This window comes from Dysidea avara, chromosome 4 (assembly GCF_963678975.1).
Source record: "Dysidea avara chromosome 4, odDysAvar1.4, whole genome shotgun sequence".
NCBI classification, from domain to species: domain Eukaryota; kingdom Metazoa; phylum Porifera; class Demospongiae; order Dictyoceratida; family Dysideidae; genus Dysidea; species Dysidea avara.
The window spans coordinates 47,143,543-47,170,014 of NC_089275.1; the positions used below are offsets into that span (position 1 = coordinate 47,143,543).

Consider the following 26,472-nt stretch of genomic DNA (forward strand, 5'->3'; position numbering starts at 1 on the left):
ATGGAAATTGTGTACCTGATTTAAGTATTGCCATACATATTAACTACACAAGTAGATGAATGAAGCCCTTTAAACAGACCAATGCACTTCATTGTATGTATAGGTGCAGGCAGATTTGGAAAAATTCCATAACAGAACCAACTACATGTTTCCAATGAATGTTCTATTAGAGTAGTTAGCTGACTGCTCTATTAGAGTATCTCGATCCTGTACACCTCTAATGCTGATACAGGTCCTTATTGCATAAACGTTAGCATAAATCCACTGATAATACCTTGGAAAGATGTTTATAAGGTGGTTTTATGAGTATTTGTATTATTAGTGATCATATAATTATGCTAAGACAAAATTTCATTATAGTACTCAGCATATTTGATTCAGCAAAGCCTAAATATGAAGGAGGGGGGGGGGGGGGGGCTTCAGCCCCCAAAGCCCCCCCCTGGATCCGCCCCTGACATGTGCTGCAATAGTTATTACTATTTATACCTTTGTAATCACAAACACCATCCTGCTTCCTTCTTAAGCTGATAATGCAGTCTCCATTGCCGCATTTTATTTGAGTGCAATACGATGATAATTTTTCTATATCATAGGCATTTAGGCAACAATACATTTACCAATAATAATAATAAACAAATTAGTGTAATGCGACTACAGAATGAGCAAATTTCTATTACTTTAACAGAACTGAAATCTTTATCAGCTTACAACAGCTGGGGTGCTCTATAACTGTCATTAAATGATTATATCACTAGTTTCTAGTTGTGTTTTTGAACATTGCTTTTAAGCATGTGGTATATACTCCAATTCCTAAAACTGATTACTCTATTTAGCAAAAGACCTGTCACATAGTGTAGCATACTATGTTGACTGTTCTATTGGAGTACCTTATATAGATTGTGTGAGGTTACACATTAACTTTAAATAAAAATATATATTCATGTTCAGTGCTTCTTCCAGCATAAAGTTTATGCTGTCGGCTCTCACTGTCACCGAGATGAGATTGTTGGTCTATGACAACAGAAGAACATGCTCTTGAAAATGATAAAACAACATAATTTGTGATTGTGACCATGTGTCCCCCTGTGTGCCATGTGTCATTGCCATTGGTTGAATACCACCAATCCATCAATTGAAGCTCTCCACATTAAGAACACCTTCAAAGTGGCCTCTCCCTCAACCTATAGTGTCTACAACATAAACTAACATCTATAAGTTTGTTTGATGATAATAGCAGGAGAAATTTATATGTGGGAGATGCTCATGAGCAAATTTGTAGTTTTTAAGAGGAAAAGCATTGAGAACATAGTGATGTCAGCTTGACAAATAGTGTTTGTGCAAAGTAGTTCAACATTGTGCATGACTATCAGCACCTCCATAATTTGGAGTGACTTCCAGCTGGCAATTTTGCTTGTATATTTACATGATTACAAATTTGTACACACCATAAAAGCTTTCCATCTATTCTTAGCTTATTTTGATACTATCACTTGAAGGCAATTGAAAACTTAAAATATTTCCTCAAACAAATGTTTAATAAAACAACTAGCCTCAACTGAAGTGAAGACCGAGGCTTGTTATAGTTTCCTGGTTCTATCCTTGACTTTTTTTGTTTTTGTTAAGTATTACATGCAGGTCTGTTTCACCCAGTTAGACTCTGACTATCTAGTTACCCATTGCATCATGCTGCAATTGCAATAGTTGCATTTGACTATGTTTAGAATTCAGTGAAGTACCGGGCATCACTCCGACCTACCAAAAATATATGCCACTCTAGAATACAGCTCCTACACTGTAAAAACGATTTTGTCATTTTAACAAATTTTTTGTCACTACCGTTTTGTAATTTGTTGTTTGGATGCAAAAAATTGGCCAAACAAGAAATTACAAAACGATGGTAACAAACAATTTGTTAAAATGACAAAATCGTTTTTACAGTGTATGTGTTTGATGGCCTGCATTGGAAAGGAAATAACTAAGGTTTCATTTGAGAAACACTGCACATATTTTTTAGCTATCATATCTCATGAAAAGAACACTGTAAGTCGCTAACATTGGTATCTACTTTATTCCCAATAACAACAGTCGTTCACAAATGTGTATATATATATTCTAAGTACAGGTGTATGTACTTGTGTGTGATACAAAGCTGACAGCTCATTGACTACTAAATCATCACATGAAGTTTACAGGAAGTTGAATTAACACTTTTCTGCCTTTTGTGTATTTTTTGTATGCCTTCTATATCTGTGACAAATTAGTACAATTTTTAATGAGTGTACGTGGGTCTGTCCATCTGTTTGTCTACATGCATAATTATGTGTGTGGTGTGTGGTTTCACATTTCTCATGATACCTGGTCTATTGACTAAGTATGTACTGTAGAATTGGCATTAGCTATCTAATGAAAGTGTTTCTTAAATTCTCTAACCACCCTCCTTGAGACATTCCTGTAAATTAATCACTAGAGGTATTTCCCTGCACTAGACTACTGGAACTTGAGTAGTGTCCCATTAATCACTGAGTGATAAACTGATAATGTTCATGCGATATAGCTGCCCAGGCTATGTTTGTGTGCATAGCTTATGTGCAGGACTATTGGCCCCCTATTTAGCTAACTGAATGGATATACATAATAATTTTCCTTATTTATGTTTTATGAACAAATCCATCAAATGTTCAATGACTTTGGTCACTACTGGGAAAATGTAGCTTTTCTTCCATTCAGGCTTACAACTATATACACAGCCAGTTGTGTGATTCTTTTATGCAAAACACTCCACCAAATCATTGAACCCTCTAGTGCTACAAATTCAACTTGTACATAATAAAGATGTGTGCAATGACTGGACACCTTGTAAGAATGTTGATTGATGTTACTGGCAATATACCCATATCTCTAAAGGAACATTCTATTGATATTTCAAACAGCTACAACCACTTACACCAGTAAAGAATGACACTAGTTCTAATACCACTAAGGTGAACATTTTAAGCTGATAAATAATATTATCCCGTCTGACAGCGCTAGCTTACAGTGCTAGCTTTACACATGACTACATATATACCCATAACACTTTCTGTATATGGTAATTGTACAGTAGTTCCTGTATTGATTGTGTTGTACATTGTTTTGTGGTGATGCTTGTGAGATGAATAGACAGTGAAATCAGTTGTGAATCCATGTGCTTCATTAATAATTGACAATGAAGTTGACCCGGATAGAATTTATCACCTTCACAAAGTTACTGCAGTAGAGCCCACCATTTACGACTAAATAATTTAATTATGTATACAATAATTCAAAATGGGACCATGGACAAGTGTCCTGATTATCAAGGTGTCCTTATTAGTAAGGTGTCCAGATTTCAGGGGTCTAAATGTGTGTACAGTGCAACCTGTTAATACTGACACTTTGAAAATGAGGACACCTCTGCAATCTGGAACTTGGTTATGTATCTCTTAGCATGTGGAAAATCAGGATATGTAACCGGATTTGCGAAAAGGGGTCTTCCACACACAACCAATATATCAACTTTGATGACTCCTATCTTGAGATTGCAAAATGCTATTGACATGAAATTTGTTCCAACATAGCTTAGTGGAAATATCAGGTACATATGTTTCTTTATCACTAGGATATGGTTTTCCAAGTTCATAGAATCGGATGTGTGGGGAAGACCCGTTTTTGCTAATCTGGTCACATATGTATTTGATTGGTCACAAAATGCCCATAATAATGTTAAACTATAGGGCCATGCACGGAGGTATGGACATTTTTCATATTTTATGGTGTTAGATTCCCCTCTAATATTAGGTTCACCCTGTAGAATTATAAATTGAATTTGTCACATCTTATATATTTTTCAGTAAGCAGTTGTTACAACTCTCAAAGTGATTTTGATGAGTCTGTACATTTGCCTGTGAAAAACTACACCCCATCACACAACAGGTCATATCTCAGTACTAGAAAAGAACATCAACTTGTATTACATTACTAAAGAAAGTGCAATGCCATAGCATATTGGCATAAGAATTGAAAGTCTAAATAAGTACATTATCAGCCTGCATGCCCTGAGCCAGTCACTCTAATGTTTATTAATTAGATGTTGAAATGATCTAGCTATACATTATCAACTAATTACATCTGTACATGGTACAGTAGCTGCTGCATTGTGCAGTATAGTAACAAGTTGTAATACTGTGTGATGTAGCGCTACTACAGCCACTAGTCAACTACTGTAACTGTGTTTATGTACGCATTAATTATGGCTTATTATGTGCATAGTACGTAGGCATTTCTGAAAAAAAAAAACTAATATTTTTCCCATCTGTATACAGTTTTGGGACACGTCAGTGAAAATAAGTGGGCAAAGAAAGTGTAATAACCAATGTGCTTAACAAAAACTGTTGAAAAATGAATTAGCTATGAAGCAAAATCACCAGTCCAGTAGTCCATTCCTGTAGTCTAGTCCAGTGTTTGTACTTTCCCGTTCCAAACAGATGATTTCATTACTATACTAACAGGATTTTTACTTTAGTAGTATAGACTCCAGTGAAAGAGTATCTGCTTCCCATGAATGCCTAATATGTAGAGGAAAATACTTCATAATAACATCAGTAAACCTGCATTAGATGTCACAAGTGATGCACAAATGGAAATTTTTAATAGGGGACACCTGATGATGACAGGGCCAAGCATGTAATACATACACAAGAAAGTGTTGTTGTAAACGATACAATGTATGCAACAGCTAGTGTTTTAAAAAAATGTTAATTTAAAAATGAAGTAGGGATCTATGCAATAGAAAGTAGTGAAACAAGAGATGAATGATGGTATTACAGCATAGCTCAGTGGGATTGGCACTGAACAATAGCTAATGTTCCAAAGTAGGGACTTTCCCACTGAACTATGCTGTAACACCATCATTCATCTCTTGTTTCACTACTTTTTTATTGCATAGATCCCTACTTCATTTAAATCAACAATTTTTTAAAACACTAGTTTGTTTAGTTTTATATTGTGGCACAGCTAGCTACAATGTAACTTGTAGTAGTCCACTTGTATTTCCACATCTGTAGGTATGGGGAAGGAAGATACTATCACTTATAAACACCTTGCCCATATGCTCAGTGAGACTGATTTGGAGTTCTCCACATTCTGCGGTTGCGGACTGGCTTCACTGTAGTTTGTGGTTCTCCTTGCTGCACTCTTCAATAATGTACGTGTATTAGGGGATCGCGTTCTAGATCCAAGCGTCCCTGTGTGCCTCCAGCTGTCAACTTTGCTGTTGCTGAGGGGCACCCGTCTCCTCTAGAACAATAATGTAATAGCTACACTGATTTTATATTGAACTTGCTTCTTTTCCTATAAATATAGCTATGTCTACCAGAACAATGTAACTTGCAGTAATTGTAACTGTTCTATCATACATGACTGTTGTATTAAAGTGACTGTTGTACTAGAGTATCTCTCAAGTCAGCCAAGGGGTGTACAGCTAGCTAGACCAATATGGAGTAAGGTTACTGTTAAGTAAATAGCTAGATTGTTAAGAGGTGCACAGTGATAACAAACTAGTGAAGGTCACAACTAAATGTAGTGAAGGACACTACTAATGTCTGCTACAGTACTCTCTATTTTTGTGTAGTGACGTTCACTACTAATTTTGTAGTGAACATCAACTACAATGTAGTGAGGGTCACTACAAAAGAGTAGTGAAGGTCATTACAAAAGTAGTGAATGTTACTACACAAAAATACCAGTAGTAAGTATTGTGGCAGAAATTAGTAGTGACCTTCACTAGTGTGTTTTTACTGTGTGGGATCTCCGTACTCTATTGCTATTGGTCCTCCTAGATCTTTATTACATGGGCGTGGTCACAAACCTATCACGAGTGGGATCCCAATCGTGAAGTTGCAGATATCTAGCAAGTGTACCTCTTATAGTAGTGCTGAGACTGAAGTGCTTCTGAAATCCACCTCTGAAAAAATTCTGTGGTGTCTTAAGTATGCTGCTCAAGTGAAAGAAAGTGTTGACACGGAAAATTAACGTTTCAATACTGTGGTTTCGTTAGACGAATGAAGAAGAGGACAAACAGCCTGATTGAAGATAAAAGAAAAGACAGGGCACAGAGGGCCTACACTTGTCGGAACCCCAAAGGCACGGTGAGTTTGTTATTGTGGCATAAAATGGTGACTGCACGCTGCTTCATTTGGCCTCTAGCCTTGCAACTATGGTCAGTGAGACTAGAATTCGATGTTTGCCGATTTAAAAAAATTTTCTATATCTGGCTACCTGTAAGTGTTTTGTTATATTAATGCTGTATTATGTATTATATGGACTAGTGCTATTCCATAAAGGCGATTTTTGTCACGTGAAATGTCTCTAGGATGGTTTTCAAAGGCAGAATTTTTCGCAGTGTGCAAAATTTTCAGTACGATCCCTACTTAAATGGTACTACCATACTGTTTGATGTTAGTTAATGTCCTAAATAGTGGTGAAGTCTTATAAAAATATTTTCAGTGAGTTTAACTGCCCTCTAAACCCGAGATTCATATGTAAGTCATAGTGCAAATCAAATAGTTACCTATATCGAATTCAAATGAAAATTGCGAGCATCAGTTACCGTTCAATAGTACATAGATACATGCACAATGACCGCACCTTGATTTTTTCCCGAATGGCTACATTGCATTTAGGCTTATTATTATTATTATATTATTACTGTGCAGACCTCTGAAAAGAGTATGATGCACAGATCACAAACAAACAACAAACAAATAGCTTAATCAATATTAATAATTGTTGCTAGACCAGCTAGTCTTTGCTTAAATTGATCAATGTCCTTAGAGTCAATCACGTGTTGGGGTAGAGAATTCCAGAGTTTGATAGCGGAGGGAAAGAAGGAATATAGATAAGAATCAATTCTTGTCATTGGTTGTATAAATCTCTTGCTATGGCCTCTTGTATCATGTAACATTGGTACAGGTGTTAGGTAAGAATTTGCTGAGATGTCAATGAGGTGATTAGTGATTTTAAACATCATAATGACTTTCTGTTCTTCTCTACATTCAGCAAGGGTCGGCCAGTTAAGGTTTGTTAGCATTTGTGTGACACTGGCATAATGGGAGAAGTTATTCATCACAAATCTTGCTGCTTGCCTCTGACTTCTTTCTATCATATTGATATCCTTTTGTGTGTGTGGTGACCAAATAATGGCTGCATAATCTAATATAGGCTTTACCATCACTTTGTAACAATTACTTTTAATTTCAAGTGGGCAGCTATGTAAATTTCATTGCAGAAATCCTTTCGGTTCTGTTAGCCTTGTTGGTAATTTGCTTTATATGTTCAGACCAAGTAAGATTGTGACTAATTGTTACACCTAAGTACTTAGCATGGGCAACTTCCTTAATTTCTTTGTTTTGAATTTTATATTGGTTTAGAATTGGATGTTATTTGTTGGTTATTCTCAGAAACTCACACTATTGAGGGTTAAATACCATTTTCCATTCATCAGCCCACTTTCCGAGAGAATCCAGATCTCTTTGTAACTGTTGGCAGTCCTGCTCTGAATGAATAGTAGCATAAAGTAATGCATCATCAGCATATTACAGTTTAATTTTGGATAATATCCCATTTGGCAAATCATTAATAAAGCACAGGAAGAGTAATGGGGCCAAGACAGTGCCCTGGGGTACACCGGAAGTTACCGTAGATGGATCACTCTGCTGACCCTCAACTATTACACGCTGGGATCTTTGTAGAACAAAATGTTGTATCCATTCTAGTAATGTTCCTTGGATACCATAATGATAAAGTTGGTGGAACAAATGCTGGTGGGATACTTTGTCGAATGCCTTAGAGAAGTCTAAAAAAACATCAGTCTGCTCATTTTTGTTTAAATTCTCAGCAAAATCATTTACTGTTAGCAATAACTGAGTTTCACATGATCGTCCTTGGCGGAAGCCGTATTGTTGATCACACAAGATGTTATATTTACTAAGATGAGCATAAATATGTGAATAGACAATGTGCTCTAACAGTTTTGAGCAAATACAAGTTAATGACACAGGTCTGTAGTTACTAGCACCGGATCTGTCACCTTTTTTAAACAATGGTACAACATTTGCCTCTTTCCAGTCTATAGGTAATACACAGTGTTGTAATGAGGCTTGGAATATAAAAGATAAGGATGGAGCAATCTATTCACAGGTTTCCTTCAATAGATGTGCAGGTATTCCATCAGGTCCATAGGCTTTATGTACATCCAGGGTCCTAAGCAGTTCAAGAACACCATTAGTTTCGACAAGAATTGGGTTGATGTCTGGTTTCGATTGTTCATGTATCATGGGGAGAGATTCTTCTGTTACTGGAGTAAATACTGAGGTGAAGTAGTCATTAAGTATTTGAGCTTTAGTAGAACTATCATTAATTACACTGTTTCAACCTTTAAAGGTGCTACACCACAATGGTCTTTCTTTTGACTCTTTATAAAGTTTCATAACCTTTTTGATACAGTACCGTTGGAATCAACTAATCCTTCAATATAGTTATTGTATGCGTTACGACATTCTCTTTGGACCTCACATTTGAAACGTCAATAAGAGTCCCAGTTCCTACTGCAATTTGATTGTCTGGCTAGGTTATACAAGCGCTGCTTTTTGCATGATAAACGCTTTATGCGATTGGTTATCCATGGTTGTTTAGTCCCAGTGCTAAAGTGCTTGGTTGGTACATGGGATAAACAGTCAAAACACATTTGTTTGAACTCATTCCATAAAATATCAACTGGCGTAGACAAGGAGTACTTGCTTAAGAAGGTGTTACTAAATTGGTTTATAATTTCTTTTATACTTACCATATCTGCCTTATTCCAAAGAAACTATTTTCGCTGAGTACATTGGTGATGAGTGATGGAAACAGAAGATTCAATATAGACTGCCTCGTGGTCACTAATACCTGCAATGGGACTGCAACTATGCACAAGGGATGGTCTATTTGTGATGAAAACATCTAAAATGTTGTTTCCCCTTGTTGGAAAATTAACTGCTTGAGAGAAACCATATTCTTGAACAAAATTGATCATAGTATTGCACAAAATAAGAGGATATACAGAGTCTTTAGTGTAATTGTTTGCCCAGTCAATGCTTGGTAGGTTAAGGTCACTGATAAGCCAGGTAGGAACATTTGGATGGGTTGAGGTGATGGTTGTAATAAATTACACAGATTATCTATACTTTGGATATCTTTATATGGTGCTCTATAAAAAGAGCAAATTATCAGGGGTTGACAGTTGTTTAGAGTAACCTTACACACCACAGCTTCTGCGCTATTATCAAACACAAGTTCTTGACAGTTAATAGAGCTTCGGCATGCCAAAAGCACCCCGCCATAGCCATCAGCCCTATCTTTTCTGAATACATAGTATCCATCAGGAAAGAACTCAGAGGAGGAAATATCAGATGAGAGCCAGGTTTCACTCACTGCTATAACATCAGGGTCATAATCGTCAAGTAAAACAGCAAGGGAGGCACGTTTTGCTACAATACTTTGGCTATTCAGAAAAACCAGCTTTAGAGATTCAATACCATTGGAATTTGAAATTGAGTTTGGAAAAGAATTTTGGCAGGAATCATTTAGTAAAGAGTTACTTACATTACTTACACTAGGTAAAAACATGTTATCAGGAACACTGGTTACTAGAGTTGGTAGTGGCAGATGATTGAGGACGACGAGTTATTGTGACAATGGCATTATTTCGGATCATCAAAATTAATGAAGTTCACCATTTGAACTCCTATGTTTCAATTCAGTAACCAACTTCTGGTACTTTTCCCTTTCTAATTTTGTTCTATCTGGGGAGATATAAACGTTCTTGAATTGTTCATGTTTGCGGAGTCTGCTAGACTGCGACAGGATAGTGCCTCTAATAAGTGCATCATCAAAACAGACCAATAAGGGTCTTACTTTCGGACCATTTCGTCTACCAAGAAGTGCAGTTCTAGTTAATTGTACTTCTTCAAGACTGAATATAGTTAAGAACAATTCTTGAACCTTCAATTGGTCAGATGCCTCACTGAAATTGTAAAAAATCAAATTTTTGCTTCTACGTTGTCTGTCTGCAAGTTCATCAAGTATGGTTAATGTTGGTGAAATTGAGGCAGATGAACTCACACTTGCTTGGGTATTGGTGGCAGATGGCGCTGAAACAGAATTTATCTCCATCTGAAGGTTACTATTTCTATTGAGAAGGTTATCAATTTTAGATGATAATTCATTAACTGACTGTTTAAGAGAGCTGTACTTGTCTGAAAGTGATTCAGATGAGTCCTCAGTAGATAGAGGTTCAGCACTATGTGACAGTTTCCAGTCAGAAACGAGTTGCTTGATCCGACTGTTACAACAATTCAATTCACAATAGTATGATACATTTGCAACACCCGAACATATTTCATTCAGCTTATTGTATAACTCATTTGATATCCCTTCACACTGGCTATGTACCCAGACATGGCATAAGTCACATTGAATAGCCATACTTTCTGTAGAGCAATCTTTGTCACAGTGGGGACACCTATTGCCAGGAAGTAGCCGAAGGTTGCCTTCTTCCAGTCTAGCTGGGGAGTCTGCAGACTTATCCCTCGTCCTTTTAGTAGGCGGAGTGTCTCCGCCCGGTCTCTCTGAACGTTTGGCAGCCATCCAGGTTTCCCGCCAGTTATTCTAAAAGAGACGCACCATGCAAAAACCACTACAAACAACGTAAAACTGGCCTTGAAAGGTACCGTTAAGTTCCAAAGATGCCACGGCTTCTCTGACAGTAGCAGTAAGCGTTCGATCGTTAATCGGATGGCTGCAGGTTCGAGGCTGCCTAGGTCCAGTCATGGATTTTTTCTCCTTTCTCCACCTTTTCAAACACACTTTCTGTAACAACTTTAAACAGGCTGTAGGACCAGGTGTCCTACAGACCTTCAGCACTTGTGCTGTAAAGCCTTAATAAAAAATAAATAAATAAAAAGCAGCCTAGTTACTGCATCCAGCACACATATACACAATCCAAATCCACTTAAATGAAGTTTTTACTATCCCCTGTCTTAAAAATGTCTAAAGTTTCTCTCCAAAATGTCCAGGACATTAGCCAGATCGATATACTCTAACAGAGCAGTCAATTACTCTAATATAACGATCAGTCAATGTATTTTCACAGGTAATCAGTGTTTAAGCGTGCAAAGTCAATGAAATTCACATATTAATAGTCTCATTGAAGTGAATATGCCTGGGCGTGGCCCTCAGATTTTTGACTACTCCAATTGTACAATAGGTGACTGTTCTATTAGAGTGCTTCGATCTGGCTAATGTACTGGACATTTGGAGGGAAAGTTTTGACATTTTTAAGACAGGGGATAGTAAAAAACCCATTTAAGTGGATTTGGATTGTGTGTATGTGTGCTGGGTACAGTAGCTAGGCTACTACTGTCAGAGAAGCCTAAATGCAATGTAGCCATTCGGGAAAAAATCAAGGTGCGGTCATTGTGCATGTATCTATTTACTATTGAACGGTAGCTGATGCTCTCAATGTTCATAAAAATAGTTTTGAATTCGATATAGGTAACTATTTAATTTGCACGAGCTTCACATGTGGCCGAATTTAAGATTGCACGACAGAGGTGACTTTGGAGCTTTGTAATTCAATAAGGACTAAGCCAAATATCTGCATATATTTGGAGAGTATAAGAGTTGCTCTTTCATATCAAGCTCAGAGAGACTTAATCAGCTTCAAACATTACGAGCAGTGCCACTCGATCAATAATACATATTTTTGTCTGAGAATTGAGAACATTCGGACACGTAACTTTTGCAGCTCCTGCAGCCAGACGAAGAAAGCTGCAGGTCTGAAATTTTGCATACAAGAGTTTATGGCCTAGGCCTCTCCAAAGGCATAGCAAGAGCAGAAATATTCTTTGTAGGTTTAAAGAAAAATCGTGTCCGAACCGATGGTGGTCAGACAGAATAGAAGCATCACGTAATACGTAGTATACGGAAATGTGCGGAATTCTTTTTTTTTAGTTTATATTTTCGTCACTAAGAGCTGATGTAACATACATGACGTTGTGGAAGTATACAGACAATATACGGAACTTTACAACAATATTCAGAGATTTCAGATTTCAAAATCAGGCCCGTACGCAGGAATTTCAAAAGGGGGGGTTCTAAATTGAAGCGGTAGGCGATCCCAGATGTGGGGGTCTGGGGATGCAGCCCCCAGATGCTGAGAAAGGTTTAATATTCAATGTCCTGAGAATAGCCTCAAATTGCTTAAATGCAGAAATGCATGCACTGGTTAAATAAACTTCATTGTGGTGACACAAAGACCTCTCAACATGGGCCCATCACACACTAATGCAAACAAGAGATTAAAATATGGTTGTAGTGCATGCACACTCCATCATTTCTAAGACTGCTCAGGGTCATTTCAGCTATAAGCTCACCTTACATTTCACCATTGTCAAAACATGGATGATAACCATAATAAGGTTAATATTAAAACAACTGACAAACTTACACACTTGACACTTTAGAATTCATATCATTGGATGTAACAAGTCAGGCTTATTTGTTGTTATAGTTAACAGTCTATCAGTCGCAGTGTCCATCTAGTCTGGTATTATTATTATTATCTAAATTTGTCAAAAGACCGGGTTGTACAAAAGGACAAGCCTGTAGGCGTACTTCCCACAAAAAGCACATACACACCAGAAATTACAAAAACAATGACATAAGCAAATACACCTGTAAAACAAAACTACTACAAGAACAAAAATAAATACTAACAAAACAAGAACATTAAGTATACAGAAGATTCAAAAAAGAAAATGACGGAGGGCTAAACGGAACAAGGGTGGCTGTTTAATTCGCAGGATGGTATGGGGTATGGTATTCCACAGAAATGGGCTGTTCACAAAGAAAGAGTAACGAAACGAATTGATAGACGATGTCACAGGCCGGAGAGATAGAGGGTGACACCTTGTGGGAGCTTGGGACAACTGAAAATGTTCACTAGATGGTAAGGAATTCCTGTGGTAGAGACTATCATGAATGCAACAAATAGTAAAGTAGTTGTGACGCTGTTGAATGGTAGGCCACTTTAATGCTTGGATGCATTCGTCAGAAGACTTACTCCAACAGTGAGATGAAGGAATCCACCTGCTATTGGAAGCCCAACGGGCAGCTCTACGCTGAACAGATTCCAGAGCATTGATGTTTTTAGCAGTATGAGGATGCCAAACTGGACTGGCATATTCCATAACGGGGCGGACAATGCATTTGTAAGCAGTAGATTTAATGGATGAAGGAGCATTGAACAGGCAGTGGTGAAGAAAATTGAGTGCTTTAGTAGCTTTAGCTGAAACATATTTACAGTGTTCATTCCAGTTCAGCTTTGTGTCAACTATAATGCCTAGGTATCGAATTACAGGATGGTGTAGAATAACAGAAGAATCTAGATGGTAGCTATGAAGGTAAAATTGGGGAACGCTTGTTGGAAATCACTATGCTATCACATTTAATTGGATTGAGACGCAAGAACCACTTTTTCGCCCACTGAGCTATACTTGAGAGATCAAACTGCAACTGGTGTTCATTCCGGGCTCTTATTGGAAAATATTTCAACAAATCAGTTACGATTGGAATTAATTGAAATAATAATAGTAACTCACAGTGCAGTATGGTGATGAATAGCTCGATGAATGGCCTTATTAAGATACTATAAGTAGAACAATAGAAGCCTTAGCGATAGGGAGAAAACCACTGTCTGTATTCATGTATCATTAAAGTGCTTTCTATATGTACACAGATAACCTCGAAGCGCTATGGTTAATACCCTGGAAGCCACATGCGGTTCAGCTGGTAGAAGCCATGCATGGAAGGCGTGTAATGAATGCTAGAACACAGATTACAGTTGAAAAGTTCGTTTTACAGTAAAAATAAAATTTCCAGTTTAAAAGGTCGAACCCCCTCGAACCCCCCCCCCCCCCCCCCCCCCTTGGGTACGGGCTTGATTTCAACTTCAAAGAGGGCTGTACGAGATTTCAAAGGAAGTTGCGGATCCCTCGAGTATTACCATCATCACGTCATCTTATTTTTGTTTCCGGTATTGCGTAATTTTGTGGTTGAGCAAGTCTGATTGAGAGGAAGTATTATAGTCATGCGGTCAATCACTTCATTTAGCCTTTTAGGAACAATGTCTGATATGATAGAGAACAACTTGATTGTACAGGAACAAATATTAACTGAAAACCGTGACTTTATTGTTAAACACTTGGATGCTGACGACGTGATTGACGAGCTAATTCAGGACCGTCTAATAGGTCCGAGTGCTGCGCAGCGATTACAACTGACAAACACGAGTAGAAGAGACAAGAACCGGATTATTTGTGAACAACTAACCACCGCTGGACCAGACGCTGTAGATAAGTTTTGTACCATTTTGAGGAACAACAGAAGACAAACCTTCATAGCAGAGCGACTACAGAAATGTAAGTAGCCTACGAAAACTATAGCTGGCTAACCGCATGCTATACCAGCTTAGCTACACCTGACCGAATAAAAGTGTATATATACATAGCTACACGGATGTTGCCACACTCATCATCGAGTAGCCGGCCACATCCGGCTCTTTAATCATTGGGTTTTTAATTACATTCCATATAGTTACTGTTAGAGCATAGATATTAGAGTACCTAGACCATTTAGGCACCGCTAAACTGATTTTTACTAATACTGAGAACACTGGCACAAAATAACATCAGTGGTGGATCCAAGCGAGGGGGAACCAGCTCCCCTCTCACCCAAAATAAATATTGAAACACTCTAATAGAGCAGTCAGTTAAATACTCTTATATAGAATGGTCATCACATAGCTAACTCTATTAAGAATCCTCTGAGTATGAAAAAGAGTGGCATCTGCAGCACTATCCCATACATGGGCACTGCTATAAGGATATAAATGCATGAGGTCTTGTGCCATTCTTTAGTTCTGTAACAATTATATCTATATATCCAGCATGACGGTCACTTTTCCCTATTCAATGTAATCCACTTAGAAAGCAGTACAATTGTGATTCAGATATATATTGTGCATAACACCACTAAACATCAAAAAATTTAATCCTGAAACATAAAATATCTTATAGCTTCTGGGGGCTGCATTGCCCAGACACCTGCTCCATATACCTATGATACTACCCTGGTGCACCCCTTGCCAAACCCTAGATCCACCCTTGTACATCATGTGTTTAACTTCATCTTTAAAAAAAACTTAAAGAAAAATCTTCTGAACTCCTATGGGGATAAAAATCTATGTGGGGTTTGTTCATACACTGTGAGTGTGAATCATCATGAATATTTTAGTTTTATTGTATGCATTACGTACATGTGGTCCCTATTGCTGGACAGGATTTTGGTGTTAAAATGGATTTCATCTATATATACATTTGAAGACCAAAGATGTAAACAAATGATAGTCAAGACTTTCTCATGTCACAAAAGTAACTATCCCCAACAAATATGGTATAGAGGGAAACTTTGGCGGGGGTAAACTTTGGCGAATAGCATGATCACAATAACCTTGATGTTGTATAGTTATGCTTTATACTAATAATAATAATAATAATAATAATATTGCTCTTACTAAGGGTATATACTTTTGCTCTTACTAAGCAGTTGAGAGGGTAAGCTCCAAGAGAAATGTAAATACCAGGCTCATCCAGGTGGCTAGCATGCAAGTTTCAAACTTCAACCATATTTCATACATGCATGACCTACTGTATAGAGGGATACTTTAGCAGGAAAATACTTCGGTGAATTAGGCAATTTACTACAAACTCGCCAAAGTTTTAACATGCCAATTACTTGTAGTTCCCCACATAAGCATCTTTATAGCTAAACAGTGAGCTTGAATTTGCAAAATTTTATTTTGCCAAATGCAATTTGGCCTGGAGCTCAACTAGACAATTACAAAAATGTTTAGCTGATATTTCAGCCTAGTTTTGGGATTGAGTATGTTTAATTTAGGCTGTCAATTGTCAATCTATGTTTAGGGCAAAAGGTTTGGTTAATTGTTATGTAGACACTATTAAAAAATGCCAGAAGCATACAAATCACAATTAGCTAAAAATTTTCCAGAGATGAAACTTTCTTGGAACTGTGTCAAATACATTTAAAATTCATGAACTTACTTGTTCACAAAAGTCTAGAAAATGATTTTGGCAAGGTAATACGTAGCTATATGTATAAACCTAAAGCATTTCACGATTATATTTTCACCAAACTACCATTACTTGCAAAATTCAGTTTCATCTAGATAATTTCTGGCTATACACTATTTAATTCTGGGGAACTCTGAGACATTATGAAAACTGTAATGGCTACAGCTTCTGGGGGGCTGTGCCCCCAGACCCCCTGCTGCTAGAGATTCTATACTCTGGTCAGCCCCCCTCACATCAAACGCTTCCTCCACCACTGAAGGAAACTATGGGCTGAGATAACTAGACACCGGCACTATACATAGCTGCTTATAACTACTATGGTTTCTGATACATATAATTATTTTCAAGTAAAAGAGTTTATAAGGCTGTCTGTGAATGCGTATGTATTTCAGCCTAATTATGGTTATGGTTGTGAAGGATGTGGCCATCCAATGACTAGCAATATTATTATTACTTTAGAATTGGAGTGATCAGCTCACATCCACGAAGAGTTATAATGTGCATAAAGTGATTGTTTAGCTGCATATACATGATCCAGTAACAAGAAACATGCAGTATTCCTTAGATTTCATAAACATGAAATGATGAAACTGTTCATTGTCATACTGCTATAATAGGTAGCTTACTTGAGCATTTGTATGCTACAAAGTAGTATCACATACTACAATAGTAGTGTATAGTAGGGACCACAAAGGAGTAGGCATGGCCCACAAAATAGCATGGCCCAAAAAACAGCCTCAATTTTCCCAGACGACGATGAAGCAGTATTGGTTAGTATAGGTAAAACTAAGCCCAAACAAGCTTTCAGATCGACCCGAAACGCCTTCAACAAGTTGCTACAGAATTTAAAAAATTTTTTATTCAACAGAATTTTCTACTGACTGCCTGACTGATGCCTTCAGACTATGCTTCAGACATGGATAGGCGCTTATGCGCCTATACTATCTATGCTTCAGACAAGCGTAACTCGCGATAACGGCTAAGGCTACGGGCTTGATTTTTCGTTGTTCAACGTCGCTTCAGCCCGACAGGTGCCTTTTGGGATACCGCAGTATGTACAATGCATTCTTCGTGGACTTACCAGTGTCCTCCTTCGCGTGCCATTCATCTTTGCTGACAGCAAGTCGATATGGTGGTAGCACGTGATGCCGGGCTTCACTTTGTAATGAAAATTGTCCGTATTTTTCATAGTGGCTATACTTCGATTGCAGAGGTGTTTTTAAAACAGTTTTTGATTCGTACTGCTGTGTAGCGGGTTGAACATAGCCAACAACAAAACGTAATGGATACTTCACTTTTCAGACAATAATTTATATAAGGCCCCTATTTGGTGATTATTAGTTTCTCATCTACCGCCCGCATCCTTTTTAAGCTACCGCATGGTAAGCCATTATTTACTCTGCATGTACATGCTCAGAAGAACACGTGATACCAAACTGTAGTAATTGTTTGTTGATGAACGCTACAATGCGCTAAATATCGCCAGGAGAACTGTTGTTTCCTTAGCAAATTGCTGCAGTGCCAGTTGCAATCGTGTTTTATCAACTTCATCAAAGCAGGCTTTCAGTTGACTATTGAAAAACAGTTGGCGATCACGAAAAGTAGTGAAGGAAATGTTTGTAGTAAGAAAGAAAGACAATTTGGACAAGGTCTGTACATCAGTGTGTTAATATTATAAAATAATGGCATAATGGTAATACCCTCCCGCCCGCATCATAATAATTAGAAAGGCTGGATGAGAAACTAATAATCACCAAATAGGGGCCTAACTGGGGTGCGTGGCACCAACCCTTTCTTTCGGTATGCATGGGTTGCAGAGATGTTTTTCGAACAGCTCTTAATTCGTACTGCTGTGTAATGGGTTGAACATAGCTGACAACAAAGCGTAATGGATACTTCACTTTTCAGATGATATATAGCTGGGGCACGCGGCGCCATTTCAAATGCAGTAGCTATATATGCGTCACCAATCATAATAATATTATTTACAAAAAAAGTAACAAACAAGTATTTCAAAAAATTTGGAATTTATAGCTATTGAGCACGGTGGGGATATAACACTTCTTATTGTTTTACTATGATTTAATATCGTGCACTACTCCAGCTTGTTTCAGTACTTTTTATCGATGTGCTATGGTCCCTACTCTAGTTATAAATTCCAATTTTTTAAAAATACTTGTAAAAGTGCATACAATTTTGTATTGGGTGCACAAGCCTTATAGTTACTTTTGCAGATTGTCATTAACTACATAACAAAACTTTCCTCACATCCTTTCCCATTGAAAATCAAGAGAAAGAGCTCTGTTCTAATATCATCTTAATGACAAATATTTCCTAAACTGCCAACTTGATATGCAATGTTGTGCCATATTTATGCAATGTCTATATGAAATTTCTATAATTTTGGGAGCCTAACATCCTAACATTCAAACTATACATGCGGTGTATAGAATTTATGCAAGAATGTCTACATTGCAGGTCTCCATTCAGCTACTACATGGTATACAAGTGGTCCTGCTACTGCAAAGTCTAGCTCAGTAGATGTCACAAGGTTACAATACAGATACCTCAGGCAACCACCCACATCCAAAACTGACTGGCCAATGCATCGTGTGACCCAGTATGTAAGGTTGGCCCTTGTGGAGAAGGAAGATGTCACTATAAGAGATGAAAAATTGAATGAGATCACTAAACTGACATTGCAAGGTGATGTAGACAAGATTCTGAAGAAGAAGAAGCCACTTAGTGACCTAAAGGACATTTTCCATTACCAAAACAAGCCTATTCCTCGAATGATACTATTAATGGGAGCCCCAGGTGAGTATTACAAAGAATTAGTAGTATGGTGATGTATAGTATAATATATGAGTTGTGTAGGCATTGGTAAGACAACCCTTGCCAATGAGATCTGTGTGAAATGGGCCAGGGATGGATTTTTAGCAGAGGACTTTGATGTTGTCTTGTTGATTCCATTGAGAGCAGTGCAAGAAAGATCAGTTGAACAAGTCATGGTGGAATACATTGGTGGAGAGGAGGCATATGAACAGGTGAATAAGTCAGCCGGTGCAAGATGTTTGGTAATTCTTGAAGGACTTGATGAAATTGGTGTGAAGCGTCAAGAGAAGGACAAGTTCTTAGTGTGTGTAGTCAAAACATGTACACTACTGGAGCAAGCCACAATTTTGATCACATCAAGACCTCATGCATGTGAAAAGGTGAAAGCTGATCGAAGAGTTGAAATTGTTGGCTTTGGTAGCCATGAAATTGAAGAATTTGTGAAGCATTCATTTGCAGATAGTGAAACTGAAAGTGTCAGAGAATTTTTCATGCAGCTCAATGACTATCCACAAATTCATAGCCTTTGTTATATTCCCATAAACTTGGTCATAATTGTAGATATATTTCAGGTAAACAAGAAAAAGCTTCCATCAACTCTAACTGAGTTGTATCAGTTGTTCATTGTCATGATCCTACAGAGACACATTGAAAAGGGGAGCGAACAGACTTCAAGAGTACAAAAGCCAATGCCTAATGAGTGTATACTGTACAGAACATTAAAGGGTATCCCCAAAGGGGTTGTTAGAACAGTATTTACATTGAGCAGGTTAGTGTATTTTAGCTTTTTTGATTGGTACAGCAACAGAGAAGGAGACTGGAGCACAATGAAGGACCCAAAAATTATATTCACAATGGAGGACCTGAACCAGTGTGGCATAGAAGTGACAACTGACTGGGATGGATATGGTCTGTTGAAAGCTACACACACTCACCAGTTACCTATAGACACTATCACATACAATTTTGTACATCTAACAATTCAAGAGTTTCTGTGTGCACTTTACCTGTCAACATTATCAGATCAAAAACAGCAGCATATGCTGAGTGAACACTTTGATGACTACCCTAATGTTTTTATTTTCTTGTGTGGTCTAACAAGGTTGGTGTTGTCTCCCACAACATCACAATTTGTTTACAAAGTTTTACAAGATGATAGTAGAAGAACTGTTGTTGCAGCAAAATGTGTTTTTGAGTGTCAGCTAACTAGTCAATGTCAGTCAACCTTTCCTTTTGTATTGAGTTTGCATCACAATACCTTGCAGCCATTTGACTGTCTCTGTGTCTCCTATGTATTATCATGTTATCCAGTACTAAAGTTAGACATTGGACTGTGCTATATTGGTAACAATGGAGCAGAGATGTTAGGAAAGGTTTACTCAAGTAATAACACCAGTAACCATGTACTACAGGAATTAATTCTTTATGATAATAATCTCACTGTGGTTGGAGTGGGACATGTGATGAAGATAGTGATGAAAAGTTAGTCCCACTATTAAATTGTTGATATAATTGTTTGTTGGTTAATTGACATCACCTCACTGAGTTGTGCATGTGTTTGTGATGTCTATCATTTTGTCATTACAGGCAGTGCCTCATTAAGAGTGTTAAACATTGGTAATAATCCTATTAGTGATGATGGGATATCGTTGATAGTAGAGGGATGTCAGCACACCAACTTGTTAGAACTGAGAGTACATAAGTGTGGACTATCAGTGAAAGGTATACACTATACAGGACTACATATAGTACAGCTAATTTTGAAATAAAGTAGGGTTCCAGTGAAGTGAAACAGCAACAGCTATATTATGTATGTGACTATGCATTGGCAAGTTACTAAACCATCTGCTCAATGACAAAGTAGCCACATGCATAGCTATGTGTAATAGATACCATCATTCATATTATCTTGTTTCACTACTTTTTATCACTAGAACTGTACTTCATTGTTGTTAATGTTAATGGCTTTCACACTAAGTCAAACGTGCAATTATGCTTTCCAGAAATGGATTGCTGGATGAACGGACTATCTCTATCTTTTTTATGGTCTGGTTTCCATAGTAGCTTTTCAAGTGGATGTTTAGTACCATTAATTTTAGTTTTCATGGCTTTGTTGGAATGGTGTTTAGTGAGCTGAGAAGAGAGCTGTCTAGTCCCATTTTGGAATAATTTGAGAGTCCAAATAGTCCAAATTGAACTTCTGGCTTTCCCTTATCTTCTTACTCCATTTTGGTATACTCCTATGGACAAGAAACCTATTGACCTCTCCTGCCAACTACTACCACCTGTAATATTATCTGCACAAAATGTGGCATAATTTGGGCATTAGAAACTCATACACTGCTACCACAGTGATAGCTAATGAACAGAAGAATAATTGGCATTAATCTCATTAGCATAGCTGTAGATACTACACAATGATTACAAAATTGCAGCAAAGATTTGTGCATTGAAGCCAGGTTTTGTCAAAGTCAATCATAATAGAGCATATGCATGCTATACTAATTTTATGGAATGAAAAACAATCATTTTGCATTGGTTAGTGGTGTTCTTGATGGTGAATGACAATCACAAATCCTATGCGTACAAAAGTACAGGCAGTAAATGTGGCTTGGACCATAACTCACCACAAGTACTACAGACTATAGGCTCCTCTTTACAGCTACTATGCTATACTGGTAGAGGAATCTATTGCTCCTTATAAAGCACTTGTAACTGGTCTATTTTCTGAGAGTCACTGCATGCGATTCACTTTTTCACCATCGTGGCATGACATGTTATTGTAATATTTATGGCAGTGAAATTATATTTTGTTACAACACCTGGTATTTTGTTGCCAATTGTTGGATAGCTACTATAGAACTGCTAATATGATATGTCAGTGGTATCAATATATCCAGTTTGTGACATAGCCATTCAGCTGCATCAATGGTTGCACTGCATAGTAGTGTTGCACCGATATCCAAATTAGCCAATTATTCCGATAACCGATATTAAGCAACAGAATTAGCTGATACCAATAACTGATCCGATATACACTAATAACAAAATAATAATAATAATAATAATAATAAACAGAAATAAACTTACAGGTACTTTGGGTTTAATACAATGGATAGCTTGAAAGCTGCGACGCAGTCATAAGAGACTGGTGCTGCCACAAGAGACTGTGCTGTTATGTAATAGTCATATGACTTCTCAAATGAATGTATACCCAGTTCCTTCAAGGTATGATATTTGACTTCGAGGTCTACGGGCAGGCTTCGAGGTCATACCACGTTTTAGTTCATTGTCTGGCAAATTAAGGCTGTCTGCTACAATATAGAATTCGTATTGTGTTGTTATTATATTGGATGATTTTAACCTTGTTTACAGCACCAATGCAGCTTTACTTATCACTCATATCAATTACAAAGGCTAGTTTTAAGCAGAAGGCTTACATATATTGGCTTGAGCACACTTACAATCACATTCAAAGACTTCTGCAAGACCATTCATATTGTTTTCGGATGCTATACTGTAAGCTATATACTGGAAAATCCAAGTTTTAGTCTTGTACAAGCCAGTCTGTATCCCAGTCTGTTCTGTGTTTATACAAAAGGTAATAAGACTTTTACTGTATATTGGAGACATTTAAATTGTTGAGGTCAGTCCTTATGCTTTCTAGGGTAAGCAGATGATTACCACACAATTATGGTTGTTTGCTATATTGCTGACTACAGGTGCCAGTCGTATTGGTGAATTTCTGAAGAACAATTCTACCTTAACAATCCTTAGCATGGTTGGCAATTCTATTAGCAATGATGGGATATTACAGCTAATGAAGGGACTCCTGCAAAATAGCACACTTACTAAACTGTATATGACGGACTGTGGATTATCAGCGAAAGGTGCTATAATAATTGTAACATTGGTGGAAGTACTTTGCCTAACATCTACACATTTTTGGGAGGTCCAGTTTTTATTCTAGGGCTGTTAGGGGGGAACTCACCCCCACCAAAATTCCGCAGTTGTGAGTGACTACTACCTGTGTAGTTGCTTTTAAAATGGTACATAAAACTATCAAAAATTTCCTCAGATTCAGTCACAGAGTGTTGAATATATAACACTGTTTCAGGCTCAAAATTACGAAGACAACCTTAAAATACTCTCAGATTCAGTATTGATTTTTAAAAAAAATTCCTAGGGTAAAAGAATGACTTTCAAAAGCTCCTAAGTACTGATGGCTATTCAATATCACAGTGCGGCCTAAGTTTACCCAGTTTCTTGTTTTCTAAAAGGATGATCAAATCTTGACATCATCCTTAAATTCAATCCCAGAAAGTACAAGTTTAAAAAAAAAACTTAAGCAAAATTATCATGAGCATCCAGCAAAAATACCCTCAGATTAAATCCCAGAAAGCCTGATTTAATAAATTTTCTTGCTGGAGAATGGCCCTTTACCCATGAAAAATACCCTAATTTTCACTCTCAAATAGCCCGAAGTTTTAATTTATTTCTTGGAAGACCCATTAAGATCTTTTAAGTTTGCTAGTGCTTTGTGGGATCATGTAATTGTCTTATTCAAAGTTTTTTTCATCATACATAGTGCATTACTATGGAATGATTGTGTACATAAGGTGCACATAGTTGTCCTAGATATTACATCATCGTCATCATTACAACACTGATGTATCAAGCTTTACCAACCATAGGATCTGGTGTCACCCAATCATAAATCAAAATCAACATTCATGATCACATGACACAGACTAACTAAGTGCAGCAATTTATTGCAATATGTACGAAAACCTAAGATAGTAGTTGAACTGTAGCTTTGCAGGGTGGTACATACAAAATGGATTAGGGTGGGTGATATCAATGACCTTCAAATAGTGTGGGAGAAACCTTCAGTGGTACATGGTGTTTTCCTGATTGTATTCAATGTTTGAAATCTTCTCCCATTGCTCTTTTGCATAATAGTATATATGCATATTTTAGTTTGTGTGTCCACAAATATTTTACATTAAACATTTCTAGAGTAACAGAAAGGTAATGGACCCCTGTACTATAAATTAGACTATTGTTACTGAAGTGTGAAACTTGTCCCACATGAAATTGGCACAGAGAAAACACCTGTAAGCATTTGAGCATAAATAATCAATGCATGGCTGCAGCTTCAAGGTTGTCCAGTCATGGACTTTTTCTCCTGTAATCAGCTTTTCAAGCATAGTGTACTTAATATCTTTAAACAGGCTGCAGGACCACCAAGCTCTGCAGACCAGCACTTGTGCTGTAAAGTCTTAATAAAGTCTCCAGTTCTTGTTAGGTTAGGTAATCCAAAGGCTGCAGCACATGTTGCTGTCAGAACTTCAGTGCTGGTCACTGTAAAGTACTAATAATAATAATAATAATAATAATAATAAATAAATATGTAAATAGACATGTATTGTAGACATGTTATTTTCTGCTGTCCATACAGGTGCCTGGTGTATTGGTGAACTACTACAAGTGAATACTGTACTACAAGAGCTTATGATGGGGAGGAACAATTTTGGTGATCATGGCATCAGTATCATTGCAGGAGCTCTTGGTAAGAGCAGGGTTAGGAACCTGGATTTATATGAGTGTGGTATTACTGTTGCTGGAGCAAAAGAACTAGCAAGAGGGTTATCTATCAACTCAAGTATTACAGTTTTAAGTGTGAGGAGTAATATCATCACTGTGGAAGGAGCTCGTCTGATATTAAAATCTGCAGTAGATAATGGAGTGTGTGAAGAAGTGGGAATAGATGGTGTTTATAAACCAGACATTGTAGTACAAAAGTTGATGAATATTCTGGAAACTAGGCAAGAGGTATACATGCTGATACAGCACATAATACATAGCTATAATATTGTCATGATGTTAGAGTAACCTCACAAGTGTGAATCTACTGAACGAGTGCTGCAGTGATGACGATGGGTGGGAAATTCCAAAGTAACAAATATTCATGACTGATCACACTCTCCTGGATCAGGTAAACTGCTATTGTGTTTATCAGCAATACTAAATGTGACCATTAAATACCTGCCAAGTTCGCCAGTATAGTTACAGTCATGCACTACCTATACGCCTGCTTTCCCCATCCTTGCTCAGCGATATTCTGGCCTGGTTTGTACAAGCCTGTACTGACTGGTAGTAATCTGCATAGAGCCTTACCATGCTTGTGGATGGATTTGACAAAAAGAAATCAAAACAAAAGTCTCTGTGAAGGAGAAATGTTCTTATTAGTAACTTCAACCCTTCGGTGGGCTTTGTGAGGTCCTATTTTGGTCTTTCTTATTCATTTTTATGTGCTGTTAATTGTCTACCAACTCTTTAACTCTATGAGATGGCTTGTGAAAAGCAATCTGAAATGGTTGGAATAATACTACAGATGTACACACCAGCTCTACTTGTAACTACTGCAGGTACTGAGGAACCAACACTTACCTACATCACAATAATTGCGAACATGGTGGGTTATTGCTCAGCAATTTACACATTTTTCTCTTACTGTTATAGATATCTGAAGGAAATGCTGTTAACTTTTGAAGTAACCACCAGATCTGTGATATTTAACCTTTGCACAATTGTTAGTAATCGGTATAATTGTTATGTATGAAAGTGCACAACAAATTAATTAAGTTTTATATTCTGTCAAAGCTCGAGATATTTAGCTATAGAACATTTTGTATTATCTTTTTAACACATTCTTTATACTATGCCAATACTATAGTACAAGTAACTGGACCACGTGAACAATAATAATGCAATGCATGTCAGTGTTGGTATGATCTAATCATGGGCAAAGGAGAACCACCGATGGCCACGTGCAGTACAGCAAGATATTTACCATGATCTTATCATTCAACACTTATGATAGCTAATTACACTGTATCTAAACTTAACCATGTACACACACACATCTACTACAACATTTTGTTATATGCATGGTAAAGCATGCATGCACATGCACACACTAAAGGCACAGTGCATGTAGTATTTATGTCTGTATATGCATGTGACTCGGGAATTCGAGGCCTGTGTCAGGATTAGTAATTCACAGGAAGACTGTCCAAGTCTCACAGAGTGTTCAAGAGCCTGATGTCTTGAAGTTGCATGACAACCCCAATGCTACTATGTGAGATAAGGACATTTGGGTGTTTGCTGATGGACTGGTATGGTGGCAAATCCTGGGAATTTTTTTTTGAAAAATGAATATACATACTTGAAGGAGTATTATTATGACAAAAACATAACCGAGTGGAGCTGATTCTCAACTAGCACATGCATTATCTTTATCAATCCTTATAGACATTGTAATTGTACCTCAACATCGTTGCTGTTATATATCTGTACATTAGCGTGG

At 37.4% G+C, this 26,472-nt stretch overlaps 1 protein-coding gene across 6 annotated transcripts; it reads left to right on the forward strand.

The window, feature by feature from the left end:
• The first annotated feature begins 14,179 nt into the window (after positions 1–14,179).
• LOC136252500 (protein NLRC3-like) lies at positions 14,180–25,765 on the forward strand. Of its 6 annotated transcripts, XR_010699590.1 has the most exons (9): positions 14,180–14,534; positions 18,744–19,082; positions 19,143–20,582; positions 20,688–20,822; positions 22,823–22,990; positions 24,562–24,935; positions 24,991–25,098; positions 25,498–25,578; positions 25,626–25,765. XR_010699590.1 is itself a non-coding variant. In XM_066044949.1 (8 exons), exons 1-7 carry the CDS (start codon positions 14,204–14,206, stop codon positions 25,060–25,062), a joined length of 2,859 nt encoding a protein of 952 aa, XP_065901021.1. In that variant the 5' UTR covers positions 14,180–14,203; the 3' UTR covers positions 25,063–25,098; positions 25,498–25,765. The 6 variants fall into 6 exon arrangements, 4 of the variants coding, with proteins under 4 accessions (XP_065901021.1, XP_065901020.1, XP_065901019.1 ...); XR_010699589.1 differs by having other exon boundaries at positions 24,991–25,578; XM_066044949.1 differs by having other exon boundaries at positions 25,498–25,765.
• The last annotated feature ends 707 nt before the right edge of the window (positions 25,766–26,472 follow it).

Bases quoted from the DNA above. Each gene is read 5' to 3' on its own strand.
- LOC136252500 (XM_066044947.1), top strand. From the start codon at position 14,204: ATGCGGTCAATCACTTCATTTAGCCTTTTAGGAACAATGTCTGATATG. The intron at 19,083-19,142 runs GTGAGTATTACA...TGAGTTGTGTAG, and splicing joins ACTATTAATGGGAGCCCCAG to GCATTGGTAAGACAACCCTT. The intron at 22,991-24,561 runs GTGCTATAATAA...CTGTCCATACAG, and splicing joins CTGTGGATTATCAGCGAAAG to GTGCCTGGTGTATTGGTGAA.